This window comes from Rhineura floridana, chromosome 15, assembly GCF_030035675.1.
Source record: "Rhineura floridana isolate rRhiFlo1 chromosome 15, rRhiFlo1.hap2, whole genome shotgun sequence".
In the NCBI taxonomy this organism is placed as follows: Eukaryota; Metazoa; Chordata; class Lepidosauria; order Squamata; family Rhineuridae; genus Rhineura; species Rhineura floridana.
The window spans coordinates 8,611,803-8,633,719 of record NC_084494.1 but is presented as its reverse complement, the minus strand read 5'-3'; the positions used below and the strand labels follow the sequence as shown (position 1 = coordinate 8,633,719).

Genomic DNA, 21,917 nt, shown 5'->3' with positions numbered 1-21,917 from the left:
CTTCCTCAGCTTCAATCTGGAACCAGGGTACGATTTCTTGCACATCTACGATGGGCCCAACTCGCTTAGTCCCTTGATTGGGAGTTTCTATGACACGCAATTACCAGAGAGGATCGAAAGCAGAAGCAACAACCTCTTCCTGGCCTTCCGGAGTGACGCTTCGGTCAGCAACACAGGCTTTGTGATCCATTACACAGGTGTGTGTCAAAGAGACCATGTATGTTGTTACCATCTCTACCAAATTTCTTTTCTACCCTGTCTTTTGCTACAGGCCCTTGGCCACATTTAATTCAGTAGGACAGCGGACCTCTACATGATTTTCCCATTGTGGCAGTGAAGTGGGGATGGACAGGGAAAGAGTCAAGGACACGGGAGAGACTGAGGTGGGAGTGAGCTTGCATCATGGCTGAGGGAAGGGACTGGGCAGAGAGCATAGGAAGCTGCCTTGTTCCGAGTCAGATCACTGATCCATCCAGTTCAGTATTGTCTGCACTGACTGACAGCAGCTCTGGGGTTTCAGGCAGGGGACAATCCCAGCCCTGCCTGGAGATGCCATTGGAGACTGAACCTGGGGCCTTCTCCGTGCAAAGCAGATGCTTTACCACTAAGCCACAAGCTCTTAGAATGATAGAATAGAATCATAGAATAGTAGAGTTGGAAGGGGCCTAGAAGGCCATCAAGTCCAACCCCCGACTTCAGACTGAGTGTCAAAGTTGTGCTCAAATCCAGACTTAGACATGTGCTCTGGGGCTCAGGCTCCTTGACGTCAGTAGCTAGAGAAGGTGCAAACGGCACTGGCAGAATTCTTTCCCAGCCCTACCTGGAGATGCTGGAGATTGAACCTGGGACCTTCTGTGTGGAAAGCAGGTGTTCTACCACATCTCATGGGCCCATGCTCTCCCCCACATCTCCTAGAATCTGCTAAGTAGATTATTAGTAGATACCGGGGGAGAGATAAGGGAGTCTTGGGATTTACCGCCAAGGCGAAGCTGCAGGCCTCTGACCGTCATATAATGACGCTGTCATACACATTTAGAAGGAAGGCCCTCAGAATTGCAAAACTAGGTTTAAAAAATGATTGCAGCTCCATGAGCAGATTTTTTTTCTTTTAAATGCTAAATGCTGCTCACTTTCATGTATAAACCTGCCGCAGTTTAGCTAAGCGTCAAACCCGTATAGGAGGCGAGGGAGCAATTTATTTTGTTTTATTTTATTTTTAAAAGAAGCATCATCTCCCAAGTGGATGCAGGGTGAAGAACATCTGCAGAATGTGGAGGGGAATTGTGCAGATGTCATGTATTCCATCTTCTCTCCTCTTCCGTTTCTGCTCCGTATTTGAATAATCCCATCTCGACTTTGTTGCCCTTCAAAGAGCAGAGCATGCCTTTTCCACTTCCTCTCGGCTCCTGGGGTCCAGAGCACTTAAGAGCGCTGGAGGGTTAACCAGGTCCAGCTCTCTGTGCGCGTTGCAGCAGGATTAAAGATTTGCTCACCGTGCCCAGGCTGTTAGCTCTCTCCAGAGGGAAAGAGGTGGTGGTGAGCGGAGGGGGGGAGCCTCTCCTGACTCAACACGGAATGCACTGATGTCAGGTTTTTTAAAAAACGGATTTTGATTCTCAGCCTTATCTCTCTCTTCCTCTCGACTCCAACTTGTTCAAAGGGGGGGGGGAAATAACAAGGAACTTTGCTCCAGCGTCAGACCTCTGTATGGTACAGTTAGTTACATTTGAGAATTAATACAGTGCAATGGTGGGAGGGTTGGTCTGTAACCTTGAAAGTCCCTGTTTCAAGTCTCGCCTGAGCCCCATCACCCCCCTCTAATAGCGAAATCAGGCGGTGTGTGCCAACAAGACTGAGAGCCAAGCGGGAACCTAAGCAGAGCCCAGCTGGCGGATGGGAAGCCCACAAGCGGTACTCGTTTCTCCCAGGCATTGGTACTCGGAAGCATGCCGTAGAACTATAGCTCAGTGACAGAGCATGTGCTTTGAGTGCAGAAGGTCCCAGGTGCAATCCCCGGCATGTGCAAGTTGGGCTGGGAGAGCACCCTACCTGAAATAATGGAGAGCTGCTGTCAGGGTATACAGTACTCAGCTAGATGGACCAATGGTCTGACTCAGTAGAAGGTAAGTTCCTATGCTGATCCTGCCCCTGATCCCAGAGGTAATATCTAGCCTTTTTTTAATCCTGTTGCCATCGATAAGACTGAATTTGTCTGATCAGTTTGTGAGAGATTGCCATGGGTTATAGGGGACCAAGCTTTTGCCTCCCTCCCACACCAGAAGCCCCACAAGAGGACGGTGTCCACCAGTTGCCCTCGGCACAAACCTGTGGGAGGCTGGCTACCCGTCCTCTGCCCAATCTAAACCACAGGGAATGATGCATGTGGGGAGAGGCTGTAGTCTGGGTAAGCGATGCTGAGGGTGGGGTGGCAGAAAAGGCGCTCGGGGGGCTCAATCGGAGGGAAACCCTGCGCTGCACGGGCTCACCCAGGAAGCTCTCGCTGAAGAGCACACGCGTGGCCGTGGCTGGCCAGGGTGGCCATGGAAAAAGGAGGTGGCCAGTGAAGGGGAATAGAGAACTCCCTGCAAGGTCCTGTATGTCTCCAATCTCTTCAGGCATATGGGGCCACTGTCAGCTGCTTTCCTGTCATGCCTAGACCTCACCTGCTACCAGTCATGGAGTTATCAGAGAACTATGCGGACGCCCCACAGGTCGAGGACCTTGAGAAGCAGGCAGGGACCACTGAATCCAATGGTGAGGATCCCATTGAGGGGCTCTCTGGGTTGACACCTGATGAGGAATCTCTGAAACAGTCAGAGGAGGTGGAATGTCTCCCCTCACCCTCTGTCCTCATAAGCACCAGCACCGGAAGCTTCAGGTCCAGGTGGAAGATGGATGGCACAGCTTTCTGGGTCCTTGTTCCTTGGCTCCTAGTTCCTGGTTCTAGCCTCCCTACCTTGCCATGTTGCACCTTGTCTGAATTCCCTGTGATATTATCCTCTGACTGTTGCCTGACTTTGTCTATGAGTCACATTTGGACCTAAGCTGATTCTCTGTGTTTGACCTTGGTTTGTTTGGACTGTGCTGCATCTGCAACTCCGCCCTCGTTGGTGAATAGTTTGATGAAAGGCTTATATTTTCTGTAACTGGGACCCTATCCCCTGAGGGCATCCCCCAGAGCATGACATTTCCCCATCTGAAAGGGCATCCACTGCTGCAGAACCAATTCCTCAGCGGCACTGGTAGCATCCTGGAAAGTCCCACTGACCCTCCTCCAAGAGAAACACGATTTGGAGCTACCTGAGAAATGCCAAGAAGTGGGCTTGAGAGGATGGAGACTGCAGGTGCCCCATACCTCCAGAGAAACCTGTCACCACTCACTCCCTTGAGGTGAAAGAGGAGCTGGTTCTTCAGCTGTGTCCTAACAGTTGAGACCTTGGCAGGGGTCAGTGGCGGCTAGTGGCTCCATGTCAGTGGGGCAGTGGAATCCACTCCGGGTTTTAGTTCAGACTTTCAAGGAGCTGCCCGAGGTGCTTTCATCTTGGACAGCTCCAGCAGGGGTTGCCCTCTGAAACTTACAGGACGAGAAGCAGCCCAGTTGGTTAATTGGTGTAAACCCTACCTGCTCAGTTAAGCAGTTTCTTAGGTGTGTACCTTGGAGGCAGGGAGGGTTGGAGTCCCCTCCTTCCTGTTGAGATTGCACCCCTTTTAACATCATCTATAGGTTGATGTCTATAGCCATATCTTGTGTCAATGAATCCCATAGTTTAAACATGCACTGTGTGAAGACGTGCTTCCATTTATCTGTTCTGAATCTCAGAATTGCCAGTCAGCTATCACGGCTTCTCCCAAGGATGGTGAGAACTGTAGGTTGATAAGGAGGCTAATAATTGTCTGCCAAAGAATCTCACTGTCAACACACACACACCAGTCATGCTGCTCAGGTTTCACCAGGGGAGAAGAGAAGGTTGCTAAACTTGCCGGACTTAAACCAGTTTAAATACGTCCTGTATGGAACTGTGAACTCCACCCAGCAGAGATGGCATTGTTCACACAATAACATATTCCAGGGTGAAAGCAAAAGACCCTGCCCACCCTCTACCGCCAATCATATCAAGTGTCAGTGACTCTCTTTTAACTCACATCAACCTCTGTTTTGCCCCTTGAACATAATTCTGAGGTTTGCGTGAGTTCAAGGGTGTTATCTCAGGATAAACCAATCTGTCAGCAAGCCCTAGGTTAGTAACCCGTTTAAATCCAGCAAGGAAATCCCTTTCCCACCCCAAGACCCCATATCTTTATGCCTAGCAATAACATAGTTAAAAAACAACAACCAAAACCACCAATGGTCAATTATTCACATCAAGACAGTTAAAACCTTAGCATTTCCCTTTAAGAGCGAAAGGCTGTGGCATCAGATGTGCCCACCTTTTCTCAGCTGCACCACGTTTCATGAAGGGTGGCCTGATTAAGTCAGCTCTGCTGTGTGAGTTACCGTGGTGGTGAGGAAATTCTCCCTTTCTTCCTGTCGCTCTCCTAAACACACCTCTGGAGTTAATCATGCCGTTTCACTGCCCACAGAGCTGTACTGCCAGGAACCAAGAATGAGGTTTTCACTTTGCTCATTAGGTTCCCCACGCTTGAAAAGGAAGCCGCCGAGTGTGAGTTTGAGATGCTGCGGAAAACTGAACTCCCGGGAACCGGAGTAAACGAGGGAAGCAAAGAGTAGGAAAGGCAGAGTGTATTTGCGAGAAAAGGACTTGAGTTGGGCTAGAGATGCGGGGAGGGAAATTTGATTCAGTTCACATTTAATGATGAACTGACCTAATCTGCCCTTTCTGAAACAATACATGAACTGAAACAGTCTTTCTTTAAAATTTGCACTTCTCCGAATTTTGCAGTGCGGTTCTACTGCCAAGTAATTTGTACAAAAAATGCATATACTGGGGTAAGGTGTGCATTAAAAATGCATATAGTAATGGACATAACATACAAGCATGCAGCAAACTACAGGAAATCGTTTTGCAAAAATGTGTATGTCAGACAAAATTGCATACAAACGTATCTGAATTGGCACTAAAATGCTGATGAATTTTCATGAGGACTTTTTTTTTTTAAAAAAAGCAGAAATTAATGTGGAGAGCTAAATTTAAGATTGGAAAAATAAGGAACTGACAGAAACCGAAATGGACCGATTTGCCCACGCCTTTGTGGGACTGATTGTTGCTGCAGATTTCAAGTGCAAAGTTAGAGCTGTGTCTCCCTGTTCTGCAAAATGGCATCTTTCTGGGCATTGGCCTTGTGAGAATGCTCTACGTTACTGCAAGGGTTTGAGAGCATTTCTCCAGTGGCATCCAGACAGTGGCAGCTGGTGGCTCCATGTCCAAGGTGATGCCCTGGGCAGCTCCTTGAAAGTTCAAACTAAAGCCCGGAGTGGATTGCACTGCCCCACTGACATGGAGCAACCAGCTGCCGCTGCATTCAGAGGAACGCACAAAGGCTACTGTCAGCAACCTTCCTTCCAAAACCCAGATTGTAACCGCTTTTGAAGCTGAAATCAGCATTCTTGCAGAGAGTTCCAATATGCTGGGTGAATTTCAAACAACATCAACTCTTCAAATTCAACTGGTTCAGTGCGTAATAGCTCCTAAAGCACCAACTTTCACACTGGTAGGAGGTGGGGGACAGTCTTGGGAATGGATGACTGTTGCTTTGGCTTTAATTCTGCCATTTCTGTCTATTTCCCCTCTCTATATATGATATGAATATGGTACGGAAGTGGGGACAGACCTGTCAATTTCCGTTTTTCTCACTTTTTCATTTGTTCAGTCTTAGGGTCAAGATGCACTTAATGTTCTGCTGGTTCCAGTGAATCTCCACCTTTCTTTCTTTAAAAAGGGGACACATGAGGCTCATCAAACCCCACCCCTTTTTACAGTAAAACCTGGCGGGATCAGCTTGAGTGTATTTAAATTCAGCTTGAAACAGATTTTACAACTGATTGGCAGATCAACCCCGTTGCCCTACAGGTGTGGCTGATGGAAACGCTTTGCTGTAGGCAGCTAGTGTGCTTACAGCCTCAAGTTCTGTTCTGCACATTTCTGCATCCTTTTCCAAATTATTGTTTTTTAAAATCCTCAGTAAAAGTCAACAGCATTTTAGTGCAGAGTTCTCCCAATATACATATTTTTGGCATTAGGGAGAGTGAGGCAGCTGCTTCAGGTAGCATTTACTGGGGGGCGAGGGGCAAGGAGTATTGGCAAGGGGATGTGGAGGACAGAGCTGAACACGCCAGGTGGGGAATTTAATTCAGTTTGCATTTCAAGCCAAATCTATCAAATCTGCACTTTCCAAAACAATATGAGAACCAAAACACAGCCAGCTTTCAAAATTTGCACTTCTCTGAAGTGTGTGATGCAGTTCCCCAATCAACCAATATTTACAAAAATGCATATATTAGGGGAAAGTCTATATAAAGATGAATATATTAGTGAAGATAACATACCAAAATGTGTTAGGAGAAGCTGCTTGCGACAATGTGTAACTTAGTCAAAACTGCACACAAAAATGTGTTTATTAGGAGAGATTTGCACTAAAGTGTCAAAGACCTTTCATGAGGATTAAAAAGGGGGGGGATGCAAATTGCTGCAGACATGTGAAGAACTGAATGAAGATTGCTAAAATGAGAAACTGAGAGAACCAAAATAAACTGATCCTTCCATCCCCAGTGCCAGGTGACCTGCTCCAAACCCCCTAAGGTAGAAGAGCTGTGGCTCAGTGGCAGAACACCTGCCTTGCATGCCAGAAGTCCCCGGTTCAATCCCCTCCCATCTGAAACCCTGGAGAGCTGCTGCCAGTCAGTATAGACAATACTGAGCTAGATGGACCCGTGATCTGACTCGTTATCAGGACTGTTCCTATGAGGGTGGGGAAAGGGGAACCAACTGTTCTACAGGGGCAGGCTCCCCTCTCCCCCTTCACTTTTTGCCCCTGCAGTGTCCTCCCCCCCCGCAAGGCAAATGGGTTGAACTGGTAATGCAACATTTCCTGCCCAGTTCTGTTGGATTGAAGAAGTAGTTAATTAAGATAAAATTAGGGGCGTGGGGGCCCCTCTTGCAAGAAACTTTGCTAGTCTTATTGCACCTCCTTTCCTCAGGTGTTTTGCCTGAGGAGAACCCTTCAGATGTGCTGCTGCTGTCACTTGAGGAGTTGTGGCAGAAAGTGTTGGCTGACCTCCACTGCTGTGACTTTGAGATGGTTGAAGCAGAAATAACTGAATTAGTCCATTTCCTGTCTGTGTCAGTTCCAACGTCTGCTTATTTATAAATCCATCCAATCCTCATACCATCTCAAACTGCAATTTCGTTTTAATCTGAATTTCATATTTAAATAGTACTAAAGTATGATTTTTAATCACAAAATACACATTTAAACATGCATCTTATCTCAGTGTACACATTTCTAAAAATATGTTAGTGATCTCCTCCGCGGTAACTCGGAGCAGGGCTTTGAGTGCGGCTGCCCCCGTTCCGTGATGCAGCATCCCTCTTGAGATATGACAAGTGTCCACTCTCTGCACTTCCTGGAAACAATTGGAGACATTTTTCTTCCAACAAGCCTTCCCAGCTGGATGAATAAGCTTCTGCCACAGGTTTCTACTAGGGTTTTTTTGTTAAATCGGATGCTATTCTGTATTGTTTAAAACTGTATTTTAGCTGTTTTTATTTCATTTTGTACATCGCATTGAGATGTGTATGGCAAATGCTGCTGCTGCTGCTGCTACTACTATTAAATAATAATAATAATAATAATAATAATAATAATAATAATAATAATAATAATTCCAACATTTTACACATTTTTGAGCCAGAAACTATCTCAAAATTCAGAGAAGTGCAAAATCTGAAAAGTAATTGCATTTCTGATCAGCGCATTGGTCCAGGAGTTTTCCCGAAAATGCATCTCTTCATTGAAGAAGGAAGGAAAATAAAGAGGGAAAACATCCTTGTAGAAAAGCCAAGGGGAAAGGGCCGTTGGTCAAGGAGCAGCCCCCTTTCACACCTCTTTCCCCAGCAGCAAAACACTTCGTGGTGCGACAAGATTTTTATTTTTATCTTGTTTCTCAAAGGGAGCACAGAGCCGGAGATCCAGAGCTCAGATGCCTGACAGCTGTTTGGGAAGCTGAGTGTCAAGCTGTAGCTGCTTCTGCTTCATACATGAAAGGAAACCCGGATCTTCAAACTAACAAGGGAGGGAGAGAGAGGGGAGGACAGAATGGTTACAGGGAGCCTGTAGGGATGAAGGTTTTGAACTAAAATGAAAGGGGGAAATATTCAATGCTGCAAACAAGGAAGGCCACATGTTTTATTCTTCATGACTTGCAGGTGGCTTTTGCTGCCTACCCTTCTCAGGGCAACCTCTTTGTGTCATAGGCAGAGGAGGCTGGTCTAGAAGGGCAAACCAGGCACCGTCCCACCAACCCCAGCCTGCCCTCGGCCAGCCCCCATCTGCCTGCCTTCTTACTTGATTCCTGTCCGGAGGGTGGCCCTGGCTGTCAGCTTCCTCCTCCCCAGACTCAGAGTTGCCCCTTGTACAACTCAGCGGGGAGGACCGTGAGGGACAGAAGTCGCCTACAGCAGAAAGTTTCCGTTAGCCACACCTGGAAGGGCAACAGATTGATCTGCCAATCAGCTGCAAAATCTCTTTGAAGCGCAATTCTAAAAAAAATGCACTGAAGCTGCTCCCACAAGGTGTTACAGTAAAAAGGGGCGGGGTGTGACTAGTGTCATGTGCCCCCATTTTCAGAAGAGAGTGGTGGAGACACACTGGAACTGGCAAAACAATGAGTGTGTCTCTACCCTTAATTGGCTCCACCTAGTCTTTGGGCTCTCTGCTTTCCACCCTACCAGTCCCAATGGGCACCAGCCACCACCGGTCACAGGCTTTATTAGAGGGGGGCGGTTCCTCTCTCATGCTATACAGAAGCATTCTAGGATTCCTCCTGATGTTTTCATTCAGGCACAGGAGCTGATGCGGCACATGTGAGCCTCCCACTCTGTTCCAGCAAAGTTGGGAGATCCAGGCCACATGGAAGGAGCCTTCAACATGACTACTTCAGGAACTGAGCCAGTGTCACCCTGAGACAGAAATGCTTCTCATATGTCCGTGACCTTACTGGTCTCATGTGGAAGGGGCAGACACCACAGCTAGGAATAACTAATTTGCTACGGAAGCTTTCCCTCTAGAGCAAGAGTGGCTCTCCTGGAACCCTCTAGATGTTGCTGGACTCCAGCTCCCATCAGGCCCTGCCAGCTTGGCTGTTGGTCAGGTAGGATGGACATTATACTCCAACAGCATCTGGAGGGAGCCATAGATTCTCCATCCCTAATCAAGAGCAATAATTCTCAGTATGTGGGATGGGCTCTCCTTTGTGGACACCTTATAGGATCCTGAGGTGGGGTCCTATAAAGCCTTCCTCCTCCTGCAGCCAAGACTTGGGTAGATGGAATGCCCTCTGATTATAGACCTTTTTGATCAATATGCTGCCATAAACCATGCTAAATTTCATTCACACCTGTGTGTGTGTGGTGTGGCACAACAGTGAATGTCATCAAACATGTCACACACAATGCACATGCATGCATCTGCTCCCCCATGAAAATAGTGGGAAAGAACTGTATGCCAGCAAACTGCCCCAAATTTTGTCACTTGAATGGTGGTGGCATGATCCAGAAAAACTGGGAGGAAATTACTGCCCAAAACTTCTGTGATTTTCTGGGTTAATGGGGTTGCAAATGGATTTTTTTTCTGGAAGCAATTCACAAAGCAATGAATGCTAAACTTCCACTAAATCCCACTAGATTTCCAGAAGTGGCTTTTACATCATATGAAAGCTTGCGTAAAATGCAAACATTCTCAGGTAAAGAAACATTGGGAAAATGGAATAAAGTGCTGTCTGAATGCAGCCCCTGTCCGATTCCCACTGAGTTGCGGAGAGGGGATGCACCCTCACTTGCTGCCTCACACCAATGTAATTTCAGAAGGAGGAAGCTTGGAAGCAACTACTGATTGTTGCTCCTAGTTCACTTGTCCATAGTTTTCAAAAGAGTCAGAGATAGTTAAAGCAATTGTGTAATGGGTTTTTTATACTTATAAACTGCTTAGAAGCCTACTTTGGTGGTAAGCTCTGTGTGTGTGATCAGAACAGTTAAGCAGTGATAAAAGGGTTAAAAACTGCAGGACAACAAAGGCAAGGAAATCATTCATTAAAATCTTAGCACAATAACATTGGGTTGTATCAGTGCTAGGCTTACTCAGAGTACATCCATTGAAGTCAATGAACATGGCTGATTTTTTTATCTATAGTTTATTAGAGTTTTCACATAACTATAGTAAAACAGAACAGTCCTTTATTCTCCCTGCTCCCCTCCCAGCTCTTCTCCCTCCCTTTCACACCCTTTTTCCTTTCTTTTCACAGTTACAGCATTTTCAGTTCTGATTTTCAGTTGTTTGGTGGTGTGTGCAGTGATGAGGTTTGCACACTCAGATAAGGGTTAAAATAAATGAGGGTTAGCGCTCTGCTGGGATCCCAGATTAACATCTGTTAAATTGGGGACGTTTCCATCTCTGCATTGTGCCTCCAACTTCTTCTGGTTGTGGGTATTACTTGGTGAAGAGTTCCAAAAATGCACTCCAAATTTCTTGGTAGCTTGACTTTTCCATAGAGCAGGATTTTCTCATGGGCTGTTAGCAGCGGTATCCAGTTTTCTGTGCTTTGGAGTGGCCCAGGGTTTCCAGTGCTGAAGGATTATTTGTTTTGCTGCCAGCCTGACTCAGTGGAATCATCCTTCCTCTCCTTGTCATAATCCCCGCCTGGAAGGTATGTAGCCAATTATTATGTTGATGACTCCTATTAACAGGGATTTGTCCAGAACTAAGTTAATTCTAGCCTTTGCTTCCTTCCAGAAGAGTTTGATTTCCAGGCAGTACCATAGTAGATGAGTTAGGTCTGCTTGCATCTCTGTTTACATCTCCAGTAGTCTTCTGTGAGTGTGATGCCCCTGTGCTTAAGGTGCATTGGTGTCTATTAATTTTAGTGGGCCTACTCTGAGTAAGACTTAGTTGAATACAACCCATTATCTCTTCCCCTTTTATCAGCTCAAAGCTATTTGTCTACTTAGCCCAGCATGAACTGTTCTGACTAGTGGTGGCTCTCCAGAATCTTGAGCAGAAAAATGTCCTTCCCATCAAGAGCTACCTGATCCTTTGAACAGGAGAGGGCAAGCTTTAAACCTGTGACCTTCTGAAAGCAAACCATGCACTTTACCACTGAACTATAGTCCCTCCTCAAGTGTCCCTGGGAACAGAATTCCACAACCAAGGTGCCAACACTGAGAAGACTCTGTTTGTGGTCACTGTCCACCTCCCCTCTGAAGACAGTAGCACACAGAGAGCAGAGTTTCAGAAGCATATATCAGTGAATGGGCAGCTTCATATTGAAGCCGATGCTGCTTTTGATATCCTGGTCTCAAGCCATATTGACCATCCCCAAATATAGAAAAACATTTATGTTAGCTAATTTTAATGTGTTACCTTCTGCACTTATGGAATGAAGATTCATGAGGATTCCCTACTTTGAGCGTGTATGCCTTTGCGCTGTGGGGGAGGTGGAGACAGTAGGGCATATATTATTATATTGCCCTTTCTATCGTGACCTTCAATATATTTTTATCACTCCAATTCTACAAAAAATCCCAAGGGACTCAGATGCATTTTACTTACATTATCTGCTGGCTGATCAGAACCCACAGGTCATAACCAGGGTGGCTAGCTTCTGTGCAGCCTCTATTCCTTGTCAGAGATAGATGACAATGTAATCATTTTAATGTTTATTATGATTTTTTTATCTTGATGTGTGTATATATTATTTATAGTACTGCAGGGGGGTTTAGTCTGCTTCTGCCTTCTGTACACTGCATTTCTGATGCTTTCTATTTTATATTTGCTGGTCTTTGACCGAAATAAAATGACAAAATAAAATTACAAAGGCTTAACAGGTCAAAAGCATCCTGGATTGTTTAGAAGCCAGTGAAGCTCTTTAAATACTGGTGAGAGATGTTCTGATGGGCTGCGGTATTCTGCGAAGGCTTGTAGCTCAAGGGTAGAGCACCTGGTTTGCACGCAAAAGGTCTCTGGTTCAGTCCATGGCCACTAGCTATGCTGATTGTGTTCTACCTCCACTATGCCCCTCGCTGGATGTCACCTTGTAGTAGTGAGTGGGCTTGTGTGTTCCACTGAACCCTGTGAGCGATGCCGTCGGGAGTCATGTGCTCTCAGCAGGGTCACCCATGGTGGTAAGGTCGAGGGAGAGGAACCAGACAAAGAACGATCCAAGAATGTCCTCAATGGCAGAACAGGCGGAGGATAACAATGTGTACGTTACAACGGCTGTGAAGGCGGATGAAGGCTGCAGCAGATAAAAGACTTCCAATCGTTGTGGTATCCATGCCATTGGATCAAAGCCTTTTTCTGTCAAGATTGTGTGTTGATTGTCGTGCGCTGATCTCCCCACATAAAACAAATTCACGCACAGGCGTCTTCCAACCAAATTATCTTGGAAGACAATCTTACTCGGCCACGAGTGAGTGCCGGCCTCCATCCACTATCAGGCAATATGCCTCTGAATACTTATTGCTGGGAATCACCGGTGGAGAGAGTGCTGCTGCACTGAGGTCCTTCATGCGAGCTTCCCACATGCGTCCATTAGGCCACTGAGAGAACAGGATGCTGGACTAGATGCACCTTTCTCCTGATCCAGCAGCAAGGCTCTTCTTACGGTTTTAAGTCTTGGGCATCTCTAGGTAGGGCAGGCTAGGAAAGACGTCTGTCTGAAACCCTGGAAAGTCGCTGTCAGTCAGCGTAGGCAATACTAAGCTAGAAGGAATGTCAGACTTGGCATAAAGCAGCTTCCTATATGTCCTGGCTCCATCCCAAAACACCACGACAAGCTTTTCTATTAAGTAACAGTTGTTGTTGTTATGTGCCTTCAAGTCAATCACGACTTATGGCGACCCTATGAATCAGCAACCTCCAAGAGCATCTGTCATGAACCACCCTGTTCAGATCTTGTAAGTTCAGGTCTGTGGCTTCCTTTATGGAATCAATCCATCTCTTGTTTGGCCTTCCTCTTTTTCTACTCCCTTCTGGTTTTCCCAGCATTATTATCTTTTCTAGTGAATTCTGTCTTCTCATTATGTATCCAAAGCATGGTAACCTCAGTTTCATCAGTTTAGCTTCTAATGATAGTTCTGGTTTAATTTGTTCTAACACCCAATTATTTGTCTTTTTCGCAGTCCATGGTATCCGCAAAGCTCTCCTCCAACACCACGTTTCAAATGAGTTGATTTTTCTCTTATCCGCTTTTTTCACTGTCCAACTTTCACAACCATAGATAGAGATTGGGAATACTATGGTCTGAATGATCCTGACTTTAGTGCTCAGTGATACATCTTTGCATTTGAGGACCTTTTCTAGTTTTCTCATAGCTGCCCTCCCCAGTTCTAGACTTTTTTTTCTTGACTATTGTCTCCATTTTGGTTAATGACTTTGCCAAGCTATTGATAATCCTTGACAAGTTTAATGTCCTCGTTGTCAACGTTTAAGTTACATAAATCTTCTGTTGTCATTACTTTAGTCTTCTTGACGTTCAGCTGTAGTCCTGCTTTTGTGCTTTCCTTTTTAACTTTCATCAGCATTCATTTTAAATCATTACTGGTTTCTGCTAGTAGTATGGTATTGTCTGCATATCTTAAATTATTGATATTTCTCCCTCCAATTTTCACACCTCCGTCTTGGTCCAATCGCACTTTCCGTATGATATGTTCTGCTTATAGATTAAACAAATAGGGTGATAAAATACACCCCTGTCTCACACCCTTTCCTATTGAGAACCAGTTGGTTTCTCCATATTCTGTCCTTACATTATTAATTATATTATTACATTATTATGTTATTAAGTAACAGAGAGAGATTTATTCAAGAAGCTCAATACAGGTTCAGTGGTAGCTTCAGATTACACAGGTCACAAATCAAAAGTCTAGAAGCGGGGTCGGGAGTACAAGACTGGAAGGTAGCAACAAAGATGTCTCAACAAATCTGTGGGCCCTTCCTACCCAACTTTAAAAGAGCAAGGCGAGCTCACTCTTGGGACTCTTGTGCTGCATGGGAAAATTGTGCTTGGAGGCAGGTGCTCCTGCAAGGGGGCTGCAACTATTTGCGTCGATGGAGATAGCTTTAAGGTCTTGGTGATAGAACAGTGCCCTCCCCAGGTTTCTCTTCCTGTCTTTCTGCCCCTGCAATCAAATACTTCCTTGGTACCCTGTGATGCATCCTGCTGTAGGGCAGGGCAGGGACACCCCATCCCTTACATTCTGAGTCAGTGGGGCTGGATCCTCATCCTCCCTCCCAGCTGGCTCCAGCTCACTTTTTCCCTTTGCCTCCTCCTCCTCATCTGTCAAACACTTCCACCCCAGTCCAGACCCTATCAGAACTGTGAGGCTCATGCCACTCTATTGCTACCTAGGTCCTTGCATGAAGCAGGTTTTGAATGAGCATGACTGTGTGCAAGGGTCTGTTCATATCAAGCTTGGGACAATTGTGGGAAATGAGCTCAGCAAGTTGAGGTGTTCAGAAAAGCTTGAGGAAACTCTGCTTAAGAGGAAACCTGGTGTCCCATTTGAGGAAGATACTTTCTGTTTGCGATGATTGGTAACTCAGTTCAGACTGTAAATAATCCAAACCCATCTGAATAGCAGGATGAGCATGGCCAGCAGGGCAGAAGCAACTGGCAAATAATTTAACAATGCATTAAGTGACCTTTTTTTGCAGCTAGTGAGAGACCTCTAAGAGGATATAGAGAGCCAGTGTGGTGTAGTGTTTAAGGTGCTGGACTATGACCTGGGAGACCAGGATTCGAATCCCCACACAGCCATGAAGCTCACTGGGTGACCTTGGGCCAGTCACTGCCTCTCAGCCTCAGAGGAAGGCAATGGGAAACCCCCTCTGAATACTGCTTACCGTGAAAACCCTATTTGTAGGGTTGCCATAAGTCGGGATCGACTCGAAGGCAGTCCCTTTTCAATAGGATATAACGTTTTGAGCTTTTAAGGAAGAAAAAAGGGAGGGTGGGGTGAGTTATTGCGTGTGTGTGTGTGTTAAGAACCACTGCAATCTAATTCCAAGGCACATTTGCTGATTGTTCCTGGGCCATGCTGTTCACAATTAAAGTAAAATACGATAAAAAACCCTGGGCTTTTAATGAGCAATTTTTAAATGACAAAAGCTCTGGATTAATCAAACCCCTAATTATATTTCATGCATACAAAAATCAGAAGGAGATGAGGGGAAAATAGAGAAAGGAGGTACACTTTTTTTTTTGCGCCAGATTCAGTTCTTTTCTGAATTCTTTATACGTATAAATTGAGACCTGTACTTCAGTCCTATGGAGTCTACTCAGAAGCATGCCTCATTTAATTTATGAGGGCTTAATTCCAGTTAAGTGTGTAAAGTGGGGGAGGGTGGACTTGTGATCCTCTAGATGTTATTGGATTCCAGCTTCCATCAGCCCCGACCAGCATAACCAAAAGGTAGGGGTGATGGGAGTCCAGCAACATCTGAAAGGCCAAAGGCTAGCCACCCTTGGTGTAAAAGGCCACAGCCTTTTAAAAAAACTCTTTATAAGTTATAAGGATCAGAGGGAGAGGGAAAAACACATTGTTGATACAGCCGTCTGGAGCTCATCCTGCAATAATCTGAGATGTGTTATACATCTAGCTAAGAAAGTAAATTATGAGGAAGAGCCATGGCTCAGAAGTAAGGATGTTTGAGGAATTCGACCTTCTGTGAATTCTGACATGGACTGAGCAGATTTGCATCTTCCAAACTAATGTGTGGATTAAAACTTCGCTACCCACCAGCTCCTGTGCTCCCCAAATGTTCTGACACAGTTTTCAGCTCCAAAAATGTAGCAAAAATGTATTTCGGGAGAAAATGCATTGGCAATGCAGTCCTACACATGTCTACTCAGGGGAAAGCCCCACTGAGTTCAGTGTAAATCCCAGGCCAATGTGTATAGAATTTCAGCCTTAAAAATACAGATTTAAACGGAAAATTCATGCATTTTTAATGCATAAATATGGTGGTATGTAAGAATTTCGGCCTTAAAAATACAGATTTAAATGGAAAATTCATGCATTTTTTAACACATAAATATGATGGCATGTAAGAATTTCAGCCTTAAAAATACAGATTTAAACAGAAAATTCATGCATTTTTTAACACATAAATATGATGGCATGTAAGAATTTCAGCCTTAAAAATACAGATTTAAATGGAAAATTCATGCATTTTTAAATATGATGGCATGTAAGAATTTCAGCCTTAAAAATACAGATTTAAATGGATAATTCATGCATTTTTAACACATAAATATGATGGCATGCATTTTATAACACATAAATATGATGGCATGTAAGAATTTCAGCCTTAAAAATACAGATTTAAACAGAAAATGCATGCATTTTTAAACACATAAATATGATGGCATGCATTTTTAAACACATAAATATGATGGCATGTAAGTACATATGAAAGACATGATGGCATGTAAGTACATTCAGATGCATCCGTATCAAGTCCAGCAACAATAGTTTACACAGTAATTAAGGCATTTCTGGCTGCCTTCTCTGGGAGCAACTTATCATACCTCTAACAACCTTTCTAGCTTTCTGTATGTGCTTCTTTCACTCCAAATCTGACAGCCCCCCAGAAGTCTCTTTCCCCTAACCAATCTGCATTCGTTTCCCAAGAGGCTCCTTTAGCACTTGGGTACTCAGCATAACAAAGTAGGGCTGGTCACTAGCAATAAACAATTAACATCCTGGCAATTTCGTGTTGCAGAAAACCCCCGAGAATCCTGCTTCGATCCCGGCTTGATTAAGAACGGCACCCGAGCTGGCAGTGAGTTGAAACTGGGATCAACTATCACCTACTATTGCGACAGTGGCTACGTGATTGATGGGGTGTCTACCTTGACATGCATCATGGGAGGAGATGGAAAACCTGTGTGGAACAAACAGCGACCTACCTGCACAGGTAAGTGGGGCAGGAGGCGGCGGACTTCTGTCTGTTTATTTATTTTATTAAATTTGTATCCTGCCCTTGCTCCCAAAGCTGCCCAGGGTGGCTTCAAAATGAGCAGCATAACTGTTGTACTGGTACAGATCCAAAATCACGAAGCGACTGGAACAGAACAGTTCAAGATGTTAGTGTCCAGGCACACCCCACCCCATGATAGACTTCCTTACATTTCAGGCTCCGTAGCTCAACAACTCTCATAGTTCAAGAAATTCCTTGCATCAGCTTTTGAGATCAAACAGATCTCATTAAGAGCATTAAGGTGCTCTCCACTGCCAGAGGCAGCCTGCTTCTGAACAGCAGTTGATGGAAACCGCAGGAGGGGAGAGTGCTCTTGCACTCAGGTCCTGCCTGTAAGCTTTTCTGTAGGCATCTGGTTGGCCACTGTGAGAACAGGATGCTGGACTAGATGGGCCATTGGCCTGATCCAGCAGGTTCTTCTGATGTTTTTTATGAATTCTCATCCTTGGACTTCTCCTGGAAAGTTTATTGTTGCTATGTTTCACTTCTCATATTTTTTTTCAGAAGGTGCAAAATTAATAGATTTGAATTTCAACATGAATTTAATCAAATTTCTCCCGCATCCCTGAGATGATGGAGATGGGTCTCAAACTTTCTTCCTTTGAGGAATACTTGAACTAGTCCACTGAGGGAGTCCTGCACATGGAAAAGGAAGTTGGGACACATCCAGGGCCCCACACTTGGTTCACATAGGATACTGGCTGAGACTGCCCTGTGTGAACTGTTTCCAAGAACATATTCACCATTCCCTTTTGGCAGGAGAAAATGAGCAGCATATAGGTTGGATATACAGTATGTTCTTATATTCTTCCAGTCAATGGCACAATGTTTGTAATGAAATATGTATCGGGCACACGTTCTGCTTAGGGTGAATTCCTGTCTTTAGTGAGCTACTGCAGCATTTCTACTGCTTTGCTCAGCGTTGAATTAAGAGGATGCAGTGTTAGATATCTTTAAAAACAAAGGAGTAGAGAAGAGGAAGGCACTCACTGGATGCTAGAGAGATGGCTTGATTTGTGTGTGTGTTGTTCTTTTTGGCTCATTTCAGCACCATGTGGCGGTCAGTACACGGGCTCAGATGGCGTCATCCTGTCTCCAAACTATCCCCGGAACTACACAACCAGACAAGTGTGCCTGTATTTCATCGTTGTGCCCAAAGACTACGGTATATTCTGGGTTTTCACAAGCCCTGATTATTAGATGGCCGAAGCCATTATAGTTCTGCGCACCAGAGGACATTTTGGTGCCTGAGGCAGGAAATACAAATGCCACATGGTGGTAAGAATATATGAAGAAGTAACATAATTGGCAATTTGCTGTCTTGTATTGGTACCCTGGGATCGGGTACCCTGGGATCTAGGGCAGCCGTTGCCAACCTGGTATCCTCCAGATGATTGCATTCTATCAGTCGCAGGCAGCATAGCTGTACTAGCTAAGGCTAGCTAAGGTGTTGCAGTCCAAAACTTCTGGAAGGCTCCAGGTTAGTGAAGACTGGCTTGGGGAGATCCTAGTCATGGCAGCAAAGATGGCTTCCATCAATTTCCTCTTAAGCAAGGCAGCATGTGTACAGCAGCTGATCATGTAGTAGTGCACAAAAACTAACCATGCAACCCTGTGAATGTCTACTCAGAAGTAAGTCCTGTTGCATTCAATGTAGTCTTAAAACAGGTGTGGGAAACCTTTGGCCCTCTGGATGTTGCTGAACTACAACTCCTGTCAACCCCAGCAAGCGTGGCCAGGGATGATGGAAGCTGTAGTTCAGCAATACCTGAAGGGCCACACGTTCCCCACAGAGAAAGAGCTGTCATGAGGGAGGCTGCCATCCGAATCTCATCTCTGCCATGATACACATTAGGGGGCCATAGGGTTCTCCCTGCCTCAGTCCCTCCATCTACAAGATGGGAATATTTAGCAATACTGGCATAACTTTATTGGGTTGTCAGAATAACATTATGAATTTAAAGTACTTCCAACACTAAAAGTGCTATATAAATGCTAGGTGTTGTTGTTATTACATGACTATTAAAAGAAATGGAAACTGTGTGTCCAGAGAAGCCAAACCTCAGTCTTGCTATTTGTATGAGTAATGCAAAATGAACACATTTTCATATTTATTTTTTCTCATTTTGCGTCTTTTTTATTCCACAAAAATGAATTGCAGTGAATAATTTTATCCGGCTTCTCCTAGGCATGGGGAAGGAGCAAGAATCTGTGGGAGGGTTGAGCCAACACATCACATCCCACCCCCATTTTGCCACCCAGTTAACAGATGGAGTAACAGAGGAGTAATTTTGGCTGCGTATGCAGGCTATTTAAGGTGCCATTAACCACATGTCCACCTGAGCTTCTCCCTCAGGCCACAAACTGGCAACCTCTATCTCCCCACTCCCACTTAAAGCCCCCATGAAAGCAATGTTACACCATCACATAGTGTTGCTTCTTGGGGGAGAGAAAAATGGCAGCTGGCAACCAGCAGTTACCCCCTCCCGAAATGTGGAGGAGTTCAGCTCCCCTCCCCCTTCTCCAGCAGGCCAACCTTTGAGCCAAAAGTACTCAGTGAAGAACTAACACAGGTGTCTAAAGCCTCCACTCTTTGACTTGAAGAGTCTTACCACTGTCCCCTGCAGCTATACTTTGTTGGGGAAGGATGGTAGCAGTGGTGAGCTGCCTTTTCAGGAAGCCTTCCAGGCTTCCACCAGTAGCAGCTGGTGGCTGCATGTCAGAGGGCCAGTGGAATCCTCTCTGGGTTTAGTCTGAACTTTCAGAAAGCTGTCTAAGGTGCTTCTGCAGCTCCCTGAATGTTCAGACTAAAACCCGGAGAGGATTCCGCTGCCCCACTGACATGGAACCACCATTACTGGACCCTGCAGAATGCCATGTACAAGGGTAACCAGTGTGGTGCCCTCTAGAAGTTGGTGGATCCCTGACCTTTGGGACTGTTGGGAGTCTACCAGCAGTATCTGGAGGGCACCATTTCTCCCCCTGCAGTGTGAAATCAGGACTGGAATCAGTGCATGGCATCCTTGGGCAGTTTCTGGTGCTTCAGAATCCCAGCAGGACCCACAACAACGCCTACTCAGCTCTCTCTAATCAGTTGCTATTTTAATTCTCTGCTGTTTTCCCAATGCAACATTGCTCCAGGACATGAGATAAATTTAAATGGCATCTCACAGACCTCATTAGGAGCCACCATTTCAATTTCCCATCATGCCCTGGAACAATGCTATGTTGGGGGCATAGTGGGAAATTAAAGTTGTGATTTACTGCCTGACACTTATCGGAGACTCTTGTTGCTCACCCAACATGTAAGCCTGCCAGGATGGCCCAATGGCATTGGAAGCAGCCCACGAGGGTCTGCAGCTCTTATCAGGTTGAGCCAGCACGTCCGTATGATGTGGGGGCTGATGAGAGTTGTAGTCCAATAAGATCCAGAGGGCACTAGGTTAGACCTATTGGATAACAGCATTTTCCTGGCTTCACAACCAGTTCAGCAAGCTCTAACAAAAAGAGACCATCAAGAGGCATGCATCAGGAAGTGGTTGGAACGCCCTGCAGCGTTCCAGCGCAACAGCTGATTTTGCAAAGTTCATAAATGTTGCCACTGGCTTCACTGCTAAAATTTCCTAGTGAGGGACTGAGAGTTTGTGAATCTGTAAACGGGCATTTACAAGCTGCAAATAACAAATCTTGCACGCCAAAATAACAAGCAGTGACAACAAGAATTTAAGCCCCGGGGCTTTGAGGCAGAAAACAGCTGTTATGCTTTGAAAAAATAGATGTATGCATAAATAACCCAAAACCCTCAGAAGGTAACATTAAAAAGAAAAGAAAGCAAATGGCCTAAGGAGCTCTCTGTTATTTATTTCCTCCTCTTTTTTGGGGGGGGGGGAAATCTGCTTGTTGCCAAGATTATTTTATTGGTGGGGTGGGGGGATAAATGTCGAATGCCTACTTCTGGGCCCAATTCAGACAAGCACTGTACAGCCTCCATTCATTTTCAGTGGAGCTTCTGCTCTCTAAATTTGGATGTCGGGCTTAGTGCTGAGCGCCCACAGCTCTTGCAGCCCTGCCCGACAGCTGCATTCTTGAAGGTCACTTATTTGTTTATTTAAAATATTTATAAACTTCCCTTCACCTGTGTATGTACACCACACATCATATAAACCATCGGTACAGGAAAATGATAAAACAATAAAGCCCCAAATCAGTATGAATTGAGGTAGCAAAAACACAAAGTGTTGTATCCACCTGTGTTGTACTTGGAGGAGACCTATTAAATCTGATGAACCCAAGTTAATCAAGTCCATTAATATCTATGGGTCTGCTCCGAGAATGACTAACAGTGGATTAACAAACCAAAACAATCTTAGCAGAGTGGGCCAAACATTTAAATCCTAAAATGCCTGGCAAATAAATAAGTCTTTGCCTGGCACCAAATGGATCACAATGTTTGTGCAAGTCACAATGCACAGTGTGCAAGGGGAGGGCATCCCACAGATGCCTGGGGCGCAACAGAGAGGAGGCCCTCTCCTACATCACCATGTGGCACACTTCCCCTAAAGAATGAGCCATAGCTCTGTGGGAGAGTATCTGTTTTGCATGCAGAAGGTCCCAGGTTCAATCCCCAAGGGCATCTCCAGGTAATAATAATAATAATAATTTTATTTATTGGTCGCCTATCTGTCCAGGTTAATGGACACTCT

At 45.2% G+C, this 21,917-nt stretch overlaps 1 protein-coding gene across 7 annotated transcripts in view; it reads left to right on the top strand.

Moving 5' to 3' along the window:
- CSMD2 (CUB and Sushi multiple domains 2) overlaps positions 1–21,917 on the top strand; it is a 769,620-nt gene that overhangs the window by 607,365 nt on the left and 140,338 nt on the right. For all 7 annotated transcript variants that reach the window (XM_061596306.1, XM_061596301.1, XM_061596302.1 and 4 more), the window contains 3 exons: positions 10–197; positions 16,957–17,151; positions 18,263–18,379. In XM_061596306.1, coding sequence (XP_061452290.1) covers positions 10–197; positions 16,957–17,151; positions 18,263–18,379 — 500 coding nt within the window. The remainder of the gene's footprint in view (positions 1–9; positions 198–16,956; positions 17,152–18,262; positions 18,380–21,917) is intronic.